This window comes from Fusarium flagelliforme (genome assembly GCF_020744385.1).
Source record: "Fusarium flagelliforme strain FIESC 12 MPI-CAGE-AA-0113 chromosome Unknown B0J16scaffold_1, whole genome shotgun sequence".
In the NCBI taxonomy this organism is placed as follows: Eukaryota; Fungi; Ascomycota; class Sordariomycetes; order Hypocreales; family Nectriaceae; genus Fusarium; species Fusarium flagelliforme.
The window spans coordinates 199,929-213,855 of NW_025763503.1; the positions used below are offsets into that span (position 1 = coordinate 199,929).

Below are 13,927 nucleotides of genomic sequence, written 5' to 3' on the forward strand. Positions count from 1 at the left end.
CATAGCAATTCGAGTTTAAGTAAGTCCGTGAGGAGAGAACTTCCATTAGGTACACTGCGAATACTTATCGCGGGCTTGAAGGAGATAATTGTCTTCTTCGACAACACGCATATAGAGAGAAGAGACGATTTCATGGCAAGGCAAGGCAAGGCATTCTTTATCTTAATGAGGACTCCAATACTGGATTCTTATATATTCTTGTAAATACAACCGCCTTATTTCCTTGCTTGAAACATTAGCTTGAGCGGACCAGGCGCTGTAGTAAACTGATCCTTGAGACCCTTCACGGTTGAATCTGGGTCGTCCCCCGAAGCAAAGGTAAAGCGGAACTTAGACACAAACAGGGCTGTCACTACACGAAGCTGCGTGAGCGCTAAGCTTTTGCCGACGCAGGAATATCGTCCTTTGATGTTCAGTCAGTTATAGCTACAACTCTGGGCTCTGACACATACCAGAGGCGAATGGCCGGAAGGAACGGCTATCTTTGATCAAGTCGGGTCTGCTGGTCCAGCGCTCCGGGATGAACTCATCAGGGTTGACATAGCATCTTTCAGCTGCAATTGGAAAAGAAATGTCAGAAAGGGTTTATCATTCTATTTCCACCTGGGAGGGCCATAACTCACATCGAAAAATAGTATAGCGTGGTGATACAATCGTAACGTCCCCTGGGATGAAACGCCCTGCTATCGTCATCCCTTCCGGCGGAGTATCCCTGTTGCCTCCAGTCATGATGGCAGGGTAGCAGCGCATGGTTTCATCAATGACGGCGTTCAGATGCGGTAAGGTCTTCAATGCCTCGCGGTCTGTGACATCAATTTGCTGCAGTTCCTCGTACAGTTTAGCTTGATGTTCAGGATGTCTGGCGAGCAGATAAAAGACCATCGTCAACGTGGGGCCGGTTGTATCACTGAAAAAAATCAGTATTGCATCAACGCCTGCGAACCGGGATATCACAAACCTGCCTGCAATGATACCAACAACTGCTTCGCCAGTCAGAAGATTCTCATCCTTTTCGACTGATTCATTACGAATCGAGTCAGATATTAAATGAGATGCGATGTTTGTGGCTCCGTCATCGCTCTAGCCAGGGTTAGTACTAAGCCTCATTGATCAGGTTGTAGGGTACACCTTACTTTGATACGGTCTTGCAGGCGCTCTCTGCACCAGTTCACTGTAGCGTGCCAATCACGTACGAGCCAATATCCCTTCAGGTACTTAAATCCTATTTGTGCTAACCACGGCGTCATCTGGCATGGCCCGAGGATCTTCATCGCACGACGGAGATTGTCGACGGCCCAGTGGCTTTCGCTGCTGCTGATCATGTCGAAGGATTCAGAAAGCATGAACATGCCCATCACGTCAAATGCATACCAGTATGCCATATCTCTAAACGGGACCATGGTTCCCTGATCAGCATGAGTTCCGAGGAGCTTTTCCCACTTCTCTGCATGCTCAGCGATCTGAGACTCGTAAACAGGAAGATCTGGGTACGGGGCATTGGTCAGCAGGCAAGTTAAATAACTTCAAGGGGCACAGACAAAGGAGAAGGTCGTAACATACTCTTGGCGGAGACTGCTTGCATCCAGATCCTGCGGCGCGCATCATGGAAAGAAACGTCCCGGAAGTTGACCAGACCAGCTGCGGGCCACAAGAAGTCATAGAAGTCAGACTTGCGCGTTTTACTACCGGGTCCATCAATTTTGACAAGCGTCTCTGGGTCAAATATGGTTATCTCATTTGGGCCTAAAGATTCCATAGAGCCTGTTAGCTGATGTGCCGCAGTTGGCGTAGTTCTTATCGAGAATGGGAAACAACCTGTGCGGACAAAGTCTCCGTATTGCTTCCTCATCCGCTCCAAGAGCAGGTGGTTCTTCGCCCCGACGCAGTTGGCACTGTGCCATAGCTTGGAAATCGCGGCCAGTCTCGGACCAGGGAAACTATTTAACTTGTGGAAGAAAACCCGATACAAGGCAATGCTAATCAGCAGCGACAAAGCGAAGATCGACATAAGGTATAAGGCATTGAAGGCGTTTCCCATGTTGTTTTTGGCTCCCCACAAGGCTTCAAGACTGTAGAGAATCGGAAAAGAGCATAGCCAGGTTTCAATGATGGTGGGTGCTTTCAAGTGCCATTCGCCCTTGCGCAGAAGTAGGTGGTGAACGGCAAGGCCAGCGACCACGGCGGTAGATGCGCGAGAAGCCGCCCCGGTTTCAAAAAGCGACCCATCGTAAGACCTGAACAAAACCCAAGTGGTTGTCTGATCGGATGTTACCATTGTACATGAAGTAGTGAGATTGTGAGAACGAAATATGGAGATTTACTATATGAAAAGAAAGGTTGAGCCATAGAATGGGTAAGGAGAATTAATATCTGCTTTGTATTTCAACAACTCTATCGTAATTCCTTACATTTGTAAAAGAGCTAGTAGACGTGCGGCTTACATCAAGGCGCATTCTTAAAGAGAGGTAAAATACGCAGACCAGGCTTATGCGGTGCATCCAGTACTAGCTGTGGGGCAGCGCAGCCCCATTTTAATCTAGATACGCTACAAATACGCTGGGAATACGCTATGAATACGCCGCAAATACACTGCAGTCATGATCGTTGGATACGCCACACCAGAATGACCTTAAAACTATGGAGCGGGATTCTTGTCAAGATATGGAGCTAGGTTTTTATATATATTGTGCAAGTCGCATATGTTGTTATTAAGTTGTTGTTCTCTGGTATTGGAGTCTCTATCCCAGGCTATATCTTTGCTAGAATTCCACGTTCTCAAAGCAGTTCTTACATTACAGACACGAACACAATCTTCATTGGTTTTCCCTCACAGAGACGTTAAAAGGCAAAGTCCTTTCGAATTGGGATCCTCGCCATAATTTTATTATGACCTCCACCAGTACGATGGCTCAAGTGACGTCGGCCTTTCATCCATTGGAAGAGAAGACGACCTCGATATCGAAGAATGCCTATGGCTCGCCAACAGTCATAGCCTCCAACCCTCGCATCACAGGATGGTCTCTTTTCTATGCAATTAAGGTGCTCTGGGCATTTATCAAGAGCGACATCTTTACATTCAGCACCCCTGGGATTCTCTTTGGCATAACTGGTGCTCTATCCAATGGCGAACTATTCGATGGCCCTCACTCACATCCAATCGACGTGCTCAGCCGTTTGCCAAAAGTCATACTTTCGAATGTCTTGACGATTGTTTTGTTCAACTTCGCCAACCAACGCTCACCTGATTCGGTTCTGGAAGACAGCATCAACAAACCCTGGCGGCCCATCCCATCAGGCATGATCACGCCGGAACAGACTCGTCGAGCTGCTCTGTTCGTTGCGCCCATTGCACTTGCTTGCAACTATAGCCTGGGTGTGGGAAGCGAGGGATTATTCATGCAAGTCTTGACATTTTACTACAATGATCTTTGTGGCAGTGACGAGATTGTCCGCGATGGCATCATCGCTGTAGCATATGCAGTGGTCAACATCATGTCTCTCAAGCTTTGTATCGGACCCGAGAATACCGTGAGCACGCAGGGAATGATGTGGATAGCGATCATAAGCGGCATCATCCTCACTACAATGAGCGTGCAAGACCTTAAAGATCAGAAGGGTGACAAGGCCCGCGACCGCAAGACGATGCCACTGGTGATTGGGGACTCGCGAACACGCATCATCATAGCCTGTTGCGTGCCCTTCTGGAGTGTGCTCTGCGCCAGGTTCTGGGATCTCGAGATGGGTTTAATTTATTATCTCCCCCTTGCTTTAGGGGCTGTGGTTACCTGGAGAGTCTTGATGAAGCGCACGGCTGAAGAGGACTCGAAAACCTGGAAGCTGTGGTGCGCTTGGCACACTGTGGTTTATTTTATTCCACTGACGAAGCTGCTCTCTCAACACTAAGAATCAAAACCGTCAAGCGAAACTTCATTAAATACATAGAGGAGGTAGATAAGAACGTAGGGGAAAAGCCATAATGAATTGATCTCAAAATTAAAGTTACATGCTTTCGCTCCTCTATTGTCTACACCCAACCTCAACTTTGCACCCTTTACTTCTTCTTTAGATAAGCTTCAGGTTTGCAAATTGCTCCACCATGTCCCCGCAAAGCCTGATCTGTTCATTATTCTGATTCATCCCTACATCATAGTAGTCGCAGGTGCCCAGTCTACACACAAAATGCAAGCCACCAGGATTTCCACTCTTCTGACCAGTCACCTGAGCTTTGCTGGATTGGCCGCAGTGACATAGTGGATTGTCGGGGACATTGCCTCTTTCATCTGCAAAACCCAAGAACATCCCGCAGTTCGTACACTTGTCGTATGGACGGCCTGCGTTCCCGTTGCGGTTCGAACATCTAGTTGTTTTTCGTTGGCTGGGACTGTTACACCTGAAACATATTGGGGGGTGTGTTGGCCCGGGAGCGAGAATCCGATTTCGGACGTTGGATAATAAAATAGTCTACGCGCGAAATCAGTGGGCAGCTCAATAATGTTGTTGGAGATTTGGAAAGGACTAGACCCGTGTACCATAATTTAAAAGGAAAGTTGAATAATTGTAGGTTATGATTGATTAGTTAGAAAATTGTTTTTGCCTTCAGTTTATGTGCCAGACGCAAAGCAATGATTAATAGTTGCTGGGTATATAACCAAGAATGCCGCACCAACTGGAAAGTTCCGCCCTCTAGCTGGCATAATTGTGGGAATAAGGCATTCTAGTTATCAAGATGCAGCCAACATACGACTAGGACTACAGACTTGGTGTTAGGCATTCGCTACACTTTGTTTCCTCGTAATACCTGGCCAATAACACTTGAACACGTAAGTTACCGACTGCTAGCTAAGACGTATACCATGTCTTACAGTTATGATGACTAGTTGCGTGGTTACTGTTGAATATGCGAAGGAAGGCTCACCACATGCGGGAGGCCGACCATCCTATACGCTGCAGACGCAAGCACAAGCGAACCTTGAGGGTTCACTACTCACATTTCAATTTCAGTTAATGGTCCTTTATCCCGACCTATTCAAATTTCATCTTTAATCTTTTCAAAGGGACGATTGTATCTCTTCAGCATGGAGATTGACCCAGCAGAATGCGCCAACTGTGGAATGCAGGCGACCATGAGTTGCGCTGAACGGACGTGTTAGGTTGCTGGATGGAAGTGCTAAGACATAATTCAAACATTCCCAATCAGTTTAATAATAATCGAATTATTGCTAAACCCATTTTCCTTCTCTGTTGGTGGGTTATTCAGTTCTACAAATCATTAATTCGATCATTTGCCTCTGGTTGTTGAACTTTCAATTGGGCAAACGGCGAGAGGGGTGATGTCTCGCAACTCTGTTGACCAATCGATGGACAGCGTTGGCCACACAAGATTGGTCACAAATATGCGGTCACCTGTGGGAGGCCAACCAACGCGATAACCTGACGAGGCATTTTTGGCTGTCTATTGTTTTCACCTGCGGCCCGTCAACTCATCATTTAAGAAATGGCTCAGGACTTAAACCTCGAGCTGTACTCTCAATCACCATTTCAACTCTAACGCAGCCTCAACTATTAAACTCTCCATGCCAAGATGGATATCAAAGACGTCTCAAACGAGAGCCAGTACATCGGCTATCTGAAGCAAATTCAGGGTGCTGCAGAACGAGCAGCGAGGAGAAAGGGTCAAGCCGTGCGAGATCACCCTCCTTCTCAACAAGTCGTCTCGTCCTTCATGATGAAGCTCATGGCCAACTCATATCGCCCTCAATCGAACGAAAACACAATCGCTACCATGCAGGTCCCAGCGCCTTACCCACCTTGCATTAAGTCTGCCAACGAACTGGAACCCATCATGATCTCCGATATGAGACTCGAAACCCATCATCGAGGGAAGAAGATCTTGCTCCGCGTCCTCACGCCCCCGGATCGTATGACGGCTGTGATGGCCATTGTGGAGGATGAGAAGGGAACCGCTGTGTTGCTCCAGCTCTATCACCAGCCTGAAGAGACCATCGTCCCTGCCACTGAGATCCTGAACCCTAACATGGTCTACATCCTCAAAGAGCCCTTCTTCAAATGTGCCACGGACGGTACATACTCGCTGAGAGTCGACCATCCTAGTGATATTATCCAGCTGGACGGAGCTGACGACCGCATTCCCTCGCACTGGAGGCCATCGATGGTGATCTCACACGAGAACAGCAGTGACATTCGAAAGCAAGGCAACGACGCTGTACAGGTCAAGAAATGGGCTGAAGCACTACGACTGTATGTTTCTCACTTCGGCTTGTCTGACTCTGCAGATCAGGCCAAACAGTTGGGCAGCCGAAAGCACGTAATTGACAGCCATCCAGGTACTCTTCAGCTATTCAAGCGGGTCAAACTTCTGAAGAGAGACAGCTCGCTTTCCTCAACCGCTCATTGGCAAACCTAAACCTGAACCGACCGAAGCAGGCCTTGTTGGATGCCGAGAAAGCCACCAATCCTGCGATGCCATCCGAAAAAGCTCTCTTCCGAAAGGCTCGAGCATTGCATGAGCTCGGAGACTATCAGCAGAGTCTCGAGATACTGGAGGAACTCACACATTCGTTCCCTGAAAACAAGGCAGCCAGCTCCGAGAAAGCTCGGATCAACGAGCGGCTCAAAGAACAACAAACAGGCGAGTACAATTTCACGCAAATGTATAAGCAGGCTGAAAGGACACCTCCCTTCATCGACTGTGCCACCTTCTCAGCTCCGGTAGAGATTCGCGAGTCGCCTGGCCGGGGGAAAGGGCTCTTCACCACCAAGGCGGTCTCAGCGGGAGAGCTTCTGCTCTGCGAAAAGGCGTTCGCCTATAGCTTTGCTGGCGATGAACAATCCAGAAAGCAGACCAAAATCCTGATGAATCTTGCCACCAAGAGGATGGTAGTGGGTGGCCAGGCACATCTCTTGACCCTGATTGTACAGAAACTGTACCACAACTCGTCGTTGTCCGCCGACTTTGGAGACCTTCACCACGCCGATTACCAAAAGCCTACGGTCTTGGAGACTGACGGAACCCCTGTAGTCGATTCGTGAGTTGTCTTCTGTCAATTTGACTGGTAAACCAGTTGGGTCAGACGACTAACCGAGATTCAGATTCCTGGTAGAAAAGATTACCTCCTTTAATAATTTTGGTGCTCCGAGGACGAGCCGCGAGTCGTTCCTCAAGGCAACATCCAGCAGTAGAGATATGACGAGTGGCAAAGACTTCGAGTACACAACCTCGGGCATTTGGCTGCTCGCGTCTCGTATCAATCATTCCTGTGTGGGCAACTGTCGACGCTCCTTCATCGGAGATATGCAAATCGTGCGCGCGACGAAGGACCTCGTCGCTGGCACTGAACTCCGTTTCTGCTATCGTCTTCCTGTGGCCTTTGAATCTTACCAAGAGGCCCAAAAGGGCTTTAAAAACTGGGGGTTCACGTGCGACTGCGAGCTGTGTTTGTGTAAGAAAGCCACGTCTAGGTCCGTCTTCCAGAAACGTAAGGTGCTTGCCGACGGCCTCCAGAGGCTTCTTCATGAGCCTGACTCAGGCAACGGAGCCAAGGCAATCCGGCTCATTAAGGCTCTCGAGGAAACCTACCCGACAAACAACGACTCCGCCATTCGGCTTGAACTCTGTGAACCCTACTTCGCCTCCGGCGCCCACCTGCTCAAGAATACCCAGGTGAATAATGCGGCCAAGATGATCCTCAAGGGCCTCGAGGCTTTGGGACACAGCATCATTGCATGTCTGCCCAATGACATTACGGATCGGCCGCGACTCGAAATTGAACGATGGGGGGTGGCGAGTGACGCTGTGCCATGGGCATTCTACAATCTCGCGAATGTGTATCGCCAACTTGCTCCTGAACTATGCTTGGCGGCAGAGCATTACGCTGAAGTATCTTATACCATGCTCGTGGGCGAGAAGGAAACGTGGCCCGAGGTGTTTCCGAGTTCTTCGTGATGGATGAGCTATTTGGCCTTCTGCAGCTTGTTACTCTGTACCGGTGATAAATATACGTTAAGTGCAAAGGCTTTAATGCGGTGCGTTGAATTGCATCGACAGGATTGTTCCTCACGTAGCACTACCCACTAAAATGAATATTTATAGTCAGAATAAACTATAGAGTAATCCGTCTATCGTTAAACAGTAGAGTGCGTGGGTAGCTTGTTAAACAAGCAATAAATTATAATAGGTTTATATATAATACTGTATAAATATAATACTGAATAACTATATTGTTATAACGAAATTTGACCTTTTCTGTTACGAACTCGGCGGCTACGGGACGTGTATCCCCTTCTTTATTTTTCCAATCGCTACATATATATTACTACCAACCAATCACATAAGAACCGTCATTTAAATGGACTGACGACGACGCAACATGTCGTCGTTCCCTTCATAGATTCTCAAGTATATATACACATTTATTTAGCAATAAATAGCACTTAGCTTCTTGTCGGCTGAAATGTTACCACTCTGCCTCGTCCACACAACCCCTGCAATAAACGCCTCACTGCAACGCTCAGCCACCTAGACCCCATGCAGCTGAGCAATCATTTCAATTTGACCATCCCCTCACTTCTTCTTTCCATAAACTCATCTTTATCTTCTTCTTTCTGCTTGAGACCGTTCGGTTCAAAGACAAGAGCATCGTCATCAACAATCGAATATGAAGCCAACGTGACGGACTTGGCGGCGCAACTCTGTACTACCAGACCATGCAGAACGTATCTTCGGCCGTCGGCTTCACGGCAAGGCTGAAGCCCGAGATCCGGCTCGCCCAGGCAATTTCAGAGTTCAGCACTTGTCTCCAAAACAAGAACCAGCGTGCCAGATTCAAGAACCTACACTCACAGAGTCCCCCAAGCCCAGACGACATCATTAGGCTCACCGAGGAGATCAACCGGGATGGTGCTAGATCTCACAGATTATGGAGGCCATATGGCACTCGACTTGTCGCCATTCTGGAACGCATGCGACAGTTTGCTCCCATTGGGGATGTTCTAGTGGGAGGTTCCCAGAATCTTATCGCCTGCGGTGTCTGGGCTGCAGTTCGCCTGTCTTTGGAGGTTGGTATATGTACATCATCCAATGTTGCTTTCGCTAACAAAGTCAGACATCGCTCTCTTTCCTTTCCTACTTTGAGAATGTTACGAACATGATGTTGAGACTAGGGCGGTCCTTATCCTTGCACAAAGATTTCGCTACGTTATTCCCCAAGTGTCCGACACTCCAGTCCTACATATGCGAGTATACTATCGTCATGGTCAACATATGTGCCAAGATTGTGCACGATTGTGCCAAGTCGGCCCTATCGCAGCTGGCAGCTTCGCTCACGTCAACGTTTGATGCAGCTTTTAAGCCCCTGGAGTCGGACCTCGCAACTTGGGCCCTGCTAATCGAGAAAAGCACGGCAGTTCTCCTTGCCAAAGCAGAGCTTCAAAGCCATTCGTCAGTTCTAGATCGATTCAACCGCTTGCAGATCACCATGTCAACAGATACCGCAAAGCGTCAAAGGGAATCACGCAAGCACCGGTTGCTTGCCGCTCTTTGTCCAGAGCAGAGTGAGTTCGACCAGATTTGGCGGAGGGAAAGGAAGAGAGGCACGTCAAGCTGGATGTATGAGCAGGACGCATACAAAACCTGGCTGTCCTCCAAGGCCGGATCTGTCCTTTGGCTCAATGGCAACCTTGGGTCTGGAAAGACGGTAACAATGGCATCTGCCGTTGCGCAGCTGACTTTGGATGCTCCATCCATGGATCCTCAAGGTTCTTTCAACCTTTTATGTTGTATTTTATATGCTAATGAAGATCCTAGGTGGTGTCACCGTGTCATACTTCTTCTGTCAGAGCAGCAATCCAAAAACCCTCTCTGCCACCAATTTGCTGGGTAGCATCGTTGGACAAGTACTACAGAGTCCTGCTATCGAGCCTTCCTTTATGTCATCACTTGAACAGCCAGAGACAATGTCTTTTTCTCAGGCGACCCCCGAGGCGTGCATTGACATCTTGATCAAAGTCACACCCTCCAATTGGAGAGGAATCTTTGTGCTCGATGGGTTAGATGAAATATCCGACGAAGCTGTCGACGATGTCTTTCGTCAATTACACCGGCTGGAAGAACATCGACGGGTAAATATTCTATGTTCATCACGGCCCACGTCGACATGCTACTCTGCTGTCAAGTCTAGATTCGATGGGGTACGGACTCTCTCCATGGAGACTGCAGACAGGTCCAAAGAGATCTCTGCGTACCTTGCAGCGGAAGTCTCCAGATGGAATGCCATTAGACCCTTGCCAACAGAGCTAGAAAGGCTCATGGAGGAACAACTCCTGGTGGGATGCCAGGGCATGTTCCTATGGCTCTCTCTTCAGATTGAGGACATCTGCCCCAGATACACACAAGAATTGCGATCAGACGCGGAGATCCTAGATATACTAGGAAATTTACCCAAAGACCTGCCCGGAGCTTTTGACAAGGCTCTGTCCCGGATGGTGGATGGCAAACAAGGCAGTAAGGTCTTCAAGTTGGTCGCCTCGGCCGACCCGCCTATGAACATGGATGAACTACGCGTAGCGTCAAACGTTGAGCCAGGAAACACAGTTTGGAACTACTCAACTCTTATCGGCACTGGTAAGGCGCTCATTTCGGCTTATGGGGGGAGTCTGCTGGATATTGACGAGGAAGACCTTCGCGTCAGATTTATCCACTACAGTGTGCTCCTGCATCTCACAGCCCGTTCCTCAGATGAGAAGACTGGCATCTTTCACTTTGATCTCCCTGAAGCGGAACAGATGCTGAGTGCCGTGTGCGTAACATATCTAAGCTACGCTGTTTTCGAGAATCGGATATCTAAATCGCAGAAAGCCTCTTTCGCACAGGTACCTCAAGTAACCGCCACGTCGGTCATGCCATCAGAGGCATTTCGAAAAGGTATCAATCTGCTCACCAAGCACAGGCGTCAGCGAGACGCAAAAGTGGATTTAGAAAGATTATCGTACGAACTGCAGAATCAGAGGCGGAGGGTGAGTGATGACGTCCATCTGTTTCTAGATTACGCAAAGGATCATTGGCTCTTATCAACACGGGACATCTGGAGTGACGATCGATACAGGGTCCTTCCGCTGTGGAGGAACTTGATAACTAGCCCAATTGTCTCTGATTCGTTGCCATGGGTTTCTGTGGTCCAGGCAGCAACCTGGGCTCTCATCAACAACCATGCAACTCTGTTCCAACACTATCTTCACTCGAAAGATCAAGATAGCTTACACGCGGCTCTCAGGACCGCCGTAGACGCTGTTAGAACCAAATTCTCACAAATCCGCCTCAGGAAGGAAGGCTTGGGGTGGCTAGGCCCTTTCTACCTCGTGTTCCCAGAGAGCCTGCCAACAATTTTGGCTTCCTTCACCGATCTGGGTTGCATCCCATTCAATCCTGCCCTTGCTGAGTGCCCTTTCCCTAGCATCTGTGGACCTTCTCTGATGTCAAGCGCTACACGGCACCTGATTGCAAGTCTGGAAGCGTCTTCCGAACGTGTAGTGGGTCAGTCATACTTTCTCTTTCTTATGAACTACTTGCATCCTCAGGTGCTCCTGGAAAATGGCTCGAAAATCCTGCATGTCGCCATTAGTCACAGGTATATAGATTTGGCTCATGAATTGCTTTCTAAAGGTGTAGAGCCCAGCGGGCCGAATCTTCAACTTTGTATCGAAAGGAAACTCATGAGCCTAGCGGGACAGCTAGTCGAAGCGGGAGCAGAAGTCACCTTCAACAACTTTCAAGAGGAATCACCGTTGCTGTTCTTGGCCATCGAAGAATCAAACTGGGAGTTCTTCTTTGCTTTACTACGTAGAGGCGTGTTCCAATGTGATGGGAGGTACGGTGTCAAGCTCGACACAGCTTGCCATCGTCTCTGCAGGGGCCGTCCCGGCCCTAAATCACAGTTTTCAGAAGCAGCATTGGAGGCCCTGATCCATTACGGCGCGGACATACGCTTGAAGAATTCAGCTGGCGAAACCCCTCTGCTGTTGGCTGTGAGGACAAACCAGAGGCGTTTGACAGAAATCCTCCTTCAACATGGAGCGGATCCAAGAGTTGGGAATCAGCTTGGAGCTCAGCCGTTGCACATCGCTAGGGACACAGTCATAATACAACATCTCTTGCGTCAAAAGGCTGATCTTGAAGCAGCGGCTGGTGGTCACGTTACACCTCTCATGGTCGCAGCTTATCAGGGCCGAGCAGAAGCCGTCGGAGCTCTTCTCGATAACGGTGCTGATCCCAATCGTCCCATCGGGGACGTTAACCCTAATCAAGTTTTGCTTCTCAGATGGAGGGATACCCGTATGCCTTGCTTTTGGGCGACCGCTTTCGACCTCTGCTTGGCCAGACTGGAACAGGAGCTAGAGGAACGGCCTGGTGCTAGCCGGAGAGGCCAGTTGCTTTCCGAGCTAGTTTCAGTCGCCGCTCAATTCCTAAGACGCGGAACTAGTTTGGAAATCCACGACTGTGGTGCCCTCATTGGTCTGATGGACTCGCTTTCAGGTAGGGGAAATGATGCTGACGTCGAGGCGGACTTTCATTCAGCGTTGAAAGTTCTGATTGAAGCAAGAGACTTGTATTTAGCTCGTTAACTGGATCCAAGAGTACTTCTGTTAGGTATTCTAGGTTTATAAGTTTTCTTTTTTAATTTTATATCTATGAGTAGATGTAAAGAGATAAGTTAACTAGTATTACAGACTCTACTAGTTCACTAAATATAATACAATTTAATTTATTTCTTGTAATTAAGAAGAGTTACTATTAGAACTATAGAGTAGATATGATATCGCTTTAGTTCTTTCTTTTATTTTTAGAGGAATAGCTCTTCTTTACTTAATAGCATATAAATCTTGTAGGCTACTAAGAAACATATAATCAGGACAAGGTTGAGTTGAGACGAAGTCCCACACCTTGGCGAAATAACCATGTCCGGAAACTTGTCCGAAGGGTTGCATCAGAAAACGAATCGTACGTGAATACTATTGGCATTGGAACAAAACAGTAACTGATAGGCAGTCTGACTAATCTATCAACTTCTATGTCTATAAATGCAGTACAAGTTGAAGCTGTAATCTTACTGCTTACTTCTTTATATCTTCTCACTTCCTAAACCCCCGCATATAAAATACCGCATTTCAGTACGTGAACTCGCCTAGCACAGAACATCATCAAAGGCCAATATCAATAGACTAGAAAATGGATGTCTCACCAGAAGCATACGCAATCATCTCCCAGAAAAAAGCGCAATACTGCCGCTACGCCGACTCCCACCTCTGGCACAAATTTGACACCATCATGCTCCCCGACGCTACATACTCCTTCCATGAACCCGACGGCAGCGTGATCATGAAAGGAGACCTGCCAATGAAGTGGTCAAGCCGTAATGATTGGACTGCGTTTTTCAGTAATGAGAACAAGAATTTGCAGGCGATCCACAATGTTGGACCTGCGGAAATGGAGCAGGTTTCCGAGAACGAGATCAAAGCTGTGTTTTCGGTGATTTATCATGTTGGGAATAAAGAAGCTGATTCGGGATTCCATGGGACTGGTGGGGGGTATTATCATGAGACGTGGAAGAAGGTTGGTGATGATTGGTTCATGGAAACGCTGAAGATGGATAGGTTGTATTGGAAGATTATGATGCACTGAGGTCACTCTACAGGGTAACGAATAGTGGACAATAACGCTGCGATTTCGCCAATCATGTGGTACTTGACTAGATGCTCCGTTTGGGCGGATCCGGTGCTGGTCTCCTGTTATTATGCCTTCATTACTGCGCCCCCGACTCTGCCACCTCAGCCACCAGGCTATGACGCAACTCTCATTTCCATTTATTATTGTATGTATTAGCTATTTTACCTGTCAATTTCAAAGCCAGTTACT

At 48.1% G+C, this 13,927-nt stretch overlaps 6 protein-coding genes across 6 annotated transcripts; 4 read left to right on the forward strand and 2 right to left on the reverse strand.

The window, feature by feature from the left end:
- Positions 1-215: 215 nt before the first annotated feature.
- B0J16DRAFT_376868 (cytochrome P450) lies at positions 216-2,275 on the reverse strand (the record flags this gene model as incomplete). Its single annotated transcript, XM_046130798.1, has 6 exons — positions 216-403; positions 453-554; positions 624-907; positions 959-1,080; positions 1,134-1,483; positions 1,561-2,275. The coding sequence occupies 6 exons, from the start codon at positions 2,273-2,275 to the stop codon at positions 216-218; spliced, it is 1,761 nt and encodes a 586-aa protein (XP_045988031.1).
- Positions 2,276-2,904: 629 nt separating this feature from the next.
- On the forward strand, positions 2,905-3,903 carry B0J16DRAFT_376869 (UbiA prenyltransferase family-domain-containing protein; the record flags this gene model as incomplete). The annotated part of the gene is made up of 1 exon (XM_046130799.1): positions 2,905-3,903. The coding sequence occupies one exon, from the start codon at positions 2,905-2,907 to the stop codon at positions 3,901-3,903; it is 999 nt and encodes a 332-aa protein (XP_045988032.1).
- B0J16DRAFT_325912 (uncharacterized protein) lies at positions 3,867-4,653 on the reverse strand. The gene is made up of 2 exons (XM_046125932.1): positions 4,530-4,653; positions 3,867-4,461 (listed from the first exon to the last, which is right to left on the reverse strand). Exons 1-2 carry the CDS (start codon positions 4,530-4,532, stop codon positions 4,063-4,065), a joined length of 402 nt encoding a protein of 133 aa, XP_045988033.1. The 5' UTR covers positions 4,533-4,653; the 3' UTR covers positions 3,867-4,062.
- A 795-nt stretch (positions 4,654-5,448) lies between these two features.
- On the forward strand, positions 5,449-8,114 carry B0J16DRAFT_325915 (uncharacterized protein). The gene is made up of 3 exons (XM_046125933.1): positions 5,449-6,258; positions 6,345-7,046; positions 7,111-8,114. Exons 1-3 carry the CDS (start codon positions 5,582-5,584, stop codon positions 7,961-7,963), a joined length of 2,232 nt encoding a protein of 743 aa, XP_045988034.1. The 5' UTR covers positions 5,449-5,581; the 3' UTR covers positions 7,964-8,114.
- Positions 8,115-8,637: 523 nt separating this feature from the next.
- B0J16DRAFT_408135 (uncharacterized protein) lies at positions 8,638-12,755 on the forward strand. Its single transcript, XM_046133004.1, has 3 exons — positions 8,638-9,075; positions 9,123-9,774; positions 9,824-12,755. The coding sequence occupies exons 1-3, from the start codon at positions 8,725-8,727 to the stop codon at positions 12,634-12,636; spliced, it is 3,816 nt and encodes a 1,271-aa protein (XP_045988035.1). The 5' UTR covers positions 8,638-8,724; the 3' UTR covers positions 12,637-12,755.
- A 276-nt stretch (positions 12,756-13,031) lies between these two features.
- B0J16DRAFT_325921 (uncharacterized protein) lies at positions 13,032-13,922 on the forward strand. Its single transcript, XM_046125934.1, has one exon. The coding sequence runs from the start codon at positions 13,241-13,243 to the stop codon at positions 13,691-13,693; it is 453 nt and encodes a 150-aa protein (XP_045988036.1). The 5' UTR covers positions 13,032-13,240; the 3' UTR covers positions 13,694-13,922.
- The last annotated feature ends 5 nt before the right edge of the window (positions 13,923-13,927 follow it).